Consider the following 7500-nt stretch of genomic DNA (forward strand, 5'->3'; position numbering starts at 1 on the left):
TCAAAATATTCTCGCCATCTACCTAATACCACCATCTCCCCATCTCTAACCCCCTACCCTGTTTTTAACTGACAAATCCATTTTTTTCCCAAAGGCTTTCTTAACTTGAACCCAAATTTTTTTTTTTTCATTAAAATTTCTGACGTGCCTCCCCCACTCTATCATCTTTCCCCTTTTGCACTTTCACCACTCTCTTCACCTTTTTTTTACTTCCCCAATACTCTTTTTTTTAAAACCTTCTTTTGTAAAACCTCCATAAGCACCCTTTTCTCTTTTCAATTTACTTAAATTTTCCCAAATATCCCTTCCCTCCGCCCCACCCTCCTTAAAAACCCTAAAATATGTTTTTAAAAAATTTCCCAACCTCTTCCCCCCCCATCTATTTTTGCACTACCCACCCTTTTAATGTCCTTTTCCCCCGTTCCCCCTCCTAGTTTTTTTTCACCCCCCTCTTACTTTTCCCCTTTTCTTCCCATCTCCTTTTTTTAATTTGGCACAATAAATAATGATCCAAAATATCAGTTCCCCTCTATAAACGTACACCCTGGCCTACCAATCAACCTTTATCCACCAATACATAATCTAACAAACTATTTTCATTACATGCTACACATACCTTGTATATTTTTTTCATTTTTTTTCAAAAAATATGTATTCTTTTTCAAATCTCTTTCTACATATAGCTCAATTAAAAGGCCCCCTTTTAAATTTTCCCCCCGGGCACCCCAAATTTCCCTCTACTCCCCTCCATAACTTTTTTACCCTTTAGATTAAAACCCCCAACCATTACTTTTCACATTTGGGTTTCCCAAAACCCCCCCATGTTTCATAAACTTTTCCCCAAAAATCTTTTCCTCCTTCATTCTCCTTCCCATATACCTTTATAAACTCTTCAACCCAATCTTTTTTTATAATAATCTTGAATTAATACATTTATAGTCCTTTTTCCCCTATAGCACCCTTCAACTTATTTCCCCTCCTTCTTTTTAAATTTTTTGAAACCCCTTTGACCTAATCCCATTTATTTCATTTTTAATATATTTTAATATATATATTTTTAATATTTTAATTTTAATATATATATATATATATATATATATATATATATATATATATATATATTTTCAATAAGATCACATAAACGGGTATTTTGTAATAAAAAAAACCCACCTGAAAGAATAGAGAAATTCCAAGCGTTTTGTGACTTCATTATCAAGGAACTATAAAAAAAGCACCCAGAAGCTTTTGGGTCCCGAAATCGATCCCCAAGGTTAAAAACCCCTGAGGGGGCCCCCCAACGATGGTCCCACACCCCCCACAAACTTTTTCCAAAAAAATTTTAAAAAAATTTTTATTTGTAGTTATTTTTAAAATTTTTCCCAAATTCTTTATTTAAAAAGGGATCTAATTTATAAAACCAAAAGGGGAAATATTCATATTGTCAAAACTGCTTTTAAAAAGATATATAATATATATATATATATATATATATATTATATATATATATATATATATATATATATATATATGTATGTCGTGCCGAATATGTAAAACTGGTCAATTAGCAAGAACTCATTTAAAATTAAGTCTTTTCTAAAATTTTCTCTTATACGTTTAAAGATATATTTTTTTCATTAATGTTGATGTAAAAATTTATAATTTTGCACCAAAAGAAACTTAGAAAGCTTACCTAACCTTATTATAACAAGAATAATTTATTTTAGCCTAACCCAACGAAATATATTTTAGATTTGTTTACAATAACTATTAATACTAAACAAACACAGTGAAATATATTTTTTTCGTTAGGTTCAGAATGATTTTGGCGAAATTATTGCATACACAAATTTTCACTTGCCCTATATGGCAAGATGAACGTTGCTATTTAAGCCAAGATCGCAAGTTCTGCCTATTCGGCACGACATATATATATATATATATATATATATATATATATATATATATATATATATATATATATATATATATATATATATATATATATATATATAAACATGCTCTCCGTCTCCAAAAATAAACACATTCAACATCATTCACACTTTCACTGTTTTGCCAGAGGCGAGTGGATACGTTAGTTTACACGTCTCTCGAAAGTGCAGATATCCCAAATCCCATCTTTAGAGTGCAGGCATTGTACTTCCCACCTCCTGCAATCAAGTCAGGCTAACCTGATTCCCTGAATTCCTTCACAAAATATTACCTTGTTCTCACACTCATTCTTATTTAAAATGCTCACACATGCCTGCTTTAAGTCCTTACCCTTTGCTCCATCCTTTACTAGGACGACCCTTGCCCCACCTTCCCTCCACTACAGATTTATTCACCCTCCAAGTCGTCCTATTTTGCTTCATCGTCTCTAAATGACGAAACCACCTCAACGACCCTCCACAGTCGTTTGAATAACGCCTTCACTAACTCTGCACCTCCCACTAATTTCCAAACTACGAGTTCTCTGCATAATACTGACGCCACATATTGCCCTTAGACACAAAATGTCCAGCTCCTTCTCTCTCTAGCATTCACAAGCTATGCTTCACTCCCATATAAGGGTGTTGGTACCACTATATTCTCAAACATTTCCTTCTTTGCCTCTATGGAAAACATTCTTTGTCTACACTGACACCTCAATGCACCTCCAATCTTCTTCCTTCATTAATTCTATGGTTTACCTCTTCCTTCATATACCCATCAGCTGACACGTCCACTCTCAAACATCTGAACACATTAACTACTTCCACACTTCCTTACTCCAATCTGATGTCCAATTATTCCTTGCCTAACGCGTTTGATATCCTCAACACCTTACACTTATCAATGCTCACTTTCACCTTCTTTCCCTTACATACTCCTAAACTCGTCCACTAACCTTTTCAACTTCTCTTCAGAATCTCCGAAAAGCACTGTATCATTTCCCATTTTATATTTAATCTTTGGCTCGAAAGTCCTTAAAAAGTACAGAGCAAAAAATAGTGTTGCAGAGTACTGTAAAACGTAGTACATAGAGTGTCTTCCATTGTATATTAAACATAGGAGACTCACTCACTCACTCACTCACTCACTCACTCACTCACTCACTCACTCTCACTCACTCTCACTCACTCTCACTCACTCTCACTCACTCTCACTCACTCTCACTCACTCTCACTCACTCTCACTCACTCTCACTCACTCTCACTCACTCTCACTCACTCTCACTCACTCTCACTCACTCTCACTCACTCTCACTCACTCTCACTCACTCTCACTCACTCTCACTCACTCTCACTCACTCTCACTCTCTCTCTCTCTCTCTCTCTCTCTCTCTCTCTCTCTCTCTCTCTCTCTCTCTCTCTCTCTCTCTCTCTCTCTCTCTCTCTCTCTCTCATGCGAGAAAGCACAACTGCTACCTGAACTACGAGACATGACAGATCAAAGCTGCCTAGGCAGACACTTACATTGCCCAGGCGCTGTGGAGAGGAGCCTCACCTCTGGTATCCGGAATAACATCAGGGTCCTTCTCGTCAACGTCAAGACGACCGCTGTTGCTGTCGTCCTTCGTCAGGATGTGGATGCTGGACACATCTTGGTTGAGTCGTCTCTGGCTCATCTCCCTTCGTGGTCGTCGCAACACCATCACTACTATGATCACCACTAACACAACCAAGATACCGCCCACTACCCCAAAGATGATGGCTAGTGACGGGTACAGCTCCATAGTGGAAGGGAGCTCACTGGCTCCCTGAATCACTCCTATACAAAGAGAAGAAAGTGCCTAGCAGTTGGTATAGAAGTATTATGAGAGTTATGCATGTGTTAATAATACGTGTAAGAATACTGTAGGAGAAAATTAGGAGCAGTGGGATGCCTGCAAAATTTTTCACTTCATTTCAGATATATAATACGAACAACTTTTATTAAGGCTGAGGGTCTGAGAACCTCAAAATTACCTCAACTACAAAATATATATCTGTAGTGGACTGAAAAAGTCATTGTTTGGCGGAAAATCTTTAAAAATAAATATACCCAGGGTGTTACGTATGTCTTATTCATCTACTTCTGCAGAAGTTAAATAGAAGCATAAAGATATCAACAGGAGTCAGGTAGCAATTTTAAGACTTCTGCTAATATCAAGGAGGTACTCTCAGATTTCTACTGGTGTAAAGGTAGAGAAACTACCATAGCTGTAAATTAGGATCTACGAGATTTTTGAAGGAGTTTGCAGGGAACTGTGACTCACCTGCATGTGTTAAAAAATATATGTAATTCCTCACAATGTTGTACTCGCAAGTATCTTGTTCCTCATCCTCATATCAGACATGATCAGAGATATAAACCATAGCACCTTATCATTCTTTGCAGACGATACTAGGATCTGCATGAGGCACGTCAATTCTCCAAGATGATATAAACCAAGTTTACCAATGGGCAACGGAGAACAATATGATGACCATTGAAGACAAATTCCAACTACAGTGGAATTTCTGGTCATGAACGGTTCCGAACACGAATAAATTCGTTCACAACCAAAAAATTCGCCAACTTTTTGCATCTGGTCACTAACACATAATCGGTGCCAAACAAACACAGCCCAGCCAATTTTCACATTCCGCGCCATTTTTTGTTGCAAGCCCCAATTTTCCCCCACTTCCTGTTGTTTATGTACACCTAACAAAGACCTTTGCCTGGTAGTTGTTCTCGGTTAGACGTGCGTTCATTCACTATGTTGTAAGTTATTCATAAATTACAGTAATTACGACCGTGATAAACTCGGATTCGCAATGTTTTATCAGCAGGTAGTGCACAAACACCTTCTTGCAATGCCAGTACCAGGTTAGAGCTTGCCATATATGAGTTTTAATAAACATTTTTTTCTCAGTTGTTTGTAGGGCTATCTTATTGAAATTTGGGCAATGTATGATGGAAAGTTACTTATTAACGTACACCAAAAATGAGAGAACTCGGAAAATAAATAACAGAGATCACTTTTTATAGCGATCGGTTCATAAGGGTCTACAACGGACTGGTACACTGTTGTTCAAGGTTTTCTCGTTGTTATTCAAGGTTTTTTTTACACTGTTCATTCTGTGACATAATTTTTGTGCTTAAGTCTTTAAAAATCAATATTTACATACAGTTCGTAGGGATCTGGAACGAATTAATCGTATTTACATACAATGAAATGAGGAAATTAGGTTCGGGTCACGATCAAATCGGGTCACGACCAGAGTTTTGGAACGAATTATGGTCGTGACCAGAGGTTCCACTGTACTCCGTTACGGAAAACTGGAGGAAATAATAATTAGAAATGAGTATACTACAAACTCTACTCACAAAACACAGCGGAAAAGTAATGTGAGGGACCTGGGAGTGGTAATGTCTGAGGACCTCACCTTCAAGGATCATAAAAATGCCACTATCACATCTGCGAGGAAAATGATAGGATGGATAATTAGAACATTCAAGGCAAGAGATGCCAGGCAAATGATGATCTTTTCATAAATCACGTGTTCTCTCTAGGCTGGAATACTGATGTACATTAACATTTCCATTCAAGGCAGGTGAACTCGCAGACCTAGAGAATGTACAGAGAACCTTTACTGCACATATAAGTTCCATCAAACATCTAAACTACTGGTGACGCTTGGAAGCACTTGACTTGTACTCACTGGAGTGCAGGCGAGAGAGATAAATTATAATCTACACCTGGAAAATCCTAGAGGGACTGGCCCTTAATCTGCAGACAGGCGATGCAACGTACCCCCAATGAAAAGTAAGGACGTCATTAGTACACGCAGAGAAAATACAATAGGTGTCCGGGACCCAAGATTGTTCAACAGCCTTCCACCAGACATATGGGGACTTACCAATAGACCACTGGTTGTCTTCAAGAGTGAGCTTGACAGATATCTAAAACCTAAAGTCAGTATCGGATGAGCCGGGCAGTGGTTCGTACGTTGGACTTCGTGCGGCCAACAGTAACAGCCTAGTTGATCAGGCACTGACCCACCAGGAGGCCTGGTCATGAACCGGGCCGCGGGGTCGTTGATCCCCGGAATACACTCCATATACAGCAATCCTCATAACTGCTGTTATATTGTCTCAATTTTGAGGATAGTGACACTGACCAGTCATATATTAAAATGTGTTTGGTGTACATAAATGTATAAACATGTTCATGGTGACAAATATATATAAGTAGAAAACATGATAATGGTGTAAGAGAGACTGACACGTGTCGGCACAAAACATGATATTTGTCCCTGGGGACCGACTCATACATTGATACAATACTTGATAATGGTTCGGTAGGAATAATTAGTTAGTCAAAAGTCGCCTCTCATCACTGCAGATTTTTATGAACAAAAGTTAGAGTCAGCTCGACGACACAGCTTTCACGAGCAGTATATATATTAAATAAATCACGAAAAGAGTGATTTGAACCATTAACAGAGCTGTTCTCCAAACATCAGGCACTCAGTGGAAATGAACGTGTTTTTCCAGATGCAGGAACAGACTTTGTTGTGGAGCCTCAGAGACTAATTTTAGCCTCATTCTGTCTGGGTATCAGCCTTCATGAGCAGTCTAAATATTTTTGAAATTACGAACTGCTGCTAGCCAGGATTCCAGCCTTCTGAGACTCAACCACCAAGTAAGTTCTCATACCAGGGAAAATACGCCCAGTTCCACTGAGCACTTGGTGTTTGGAGATTTGTTGTTCCAGTGGATAGAGTGATGTGTACATTGTCCTGTTCCCACAGGGCTGGGTATGGTGACGCAGGCACACACGTATATATATATATATATATATATATATATATATATATATATATATATATATATATATATATATATATATATATATACACACTTAGGAACATTCGAGTTACGAACATTCGGACATACGAACAGACTGCCGTATTAGTTTATTGTACCAATTAAAAGTTAAAGTTTTTTATTACAGTATTTATTTAAAAAAATATGCTTTAGCATTAAAAACCGTACATTACTGATATGGCACAGAGAGAGAATAATAATAATAATGATAATAATATTAAAAACAATAATAATAATATAAAAAAAATAGAAAAATAGCAAAATAACTACTTACGAACAATTCAAGATACGAACAGCCTTCTGGAACGTAACTTGTTCGTAAGTTGGGGGCATCTGTGTGTGTGTGTATATATATATATATATATATATATATATATATATATATATATATATATATATATATATATATATATATATGTATATATATATATATATATATATATATATATATATATATATATATATATATATATATATATATATATATATATATATATATATATATATATATATATATATGTTTTACATGTTGATAGGATTTCAGCCTCATAAACACGCTGGATAACAGGTATATCTTGCTAGTTCTACTTACATTTAGGTCACACTACACAGGCAAGCACATGCTTATATATACATACACACATCTAGGTTTTTTTTTATCTTAAT

General features: G+C 36.6%; 1 protein-coding gene across 1 annotated transcript in view; it reads right to left on the reverse strand.

Moving 5' to 3' along the window:
• The window catches only part of LOC128693278 (uncharacterized), a 586781-nt gene that overhangs the window by 211127 nt on the left and 368154 nt on the right, over positions 1 to 7500 (reverse strand). Inside the window, exon 14 of the mRNA XM_070104248.1 lies at positions 3487 to 3772. Within this exon, the coding sequence (XP_069960349.1) occupies positions 3487 to 3772 (286 nt within the window). The remainder of the gene's footprint in view (positions 1 to 3486; positions 3773 to 7500) is intronic.

The sequence above is a fragment of the Cherax quadricarinatus genome, chromosome 90 (genome assembly GCF_038502225.1).
Source record: "Cherax quadricarinatus isolate ZL_2023a chromosome 90, ASM3850222v1, whole genome shotgun sequence".
In the NCBI taxonomy this organism is placed as follows: Eukaryota; Metazoa; Arthropoda; class Malacostraca; order Decapoda; family Parastacidae; genus Cherax; species Cherax quadricarinatus.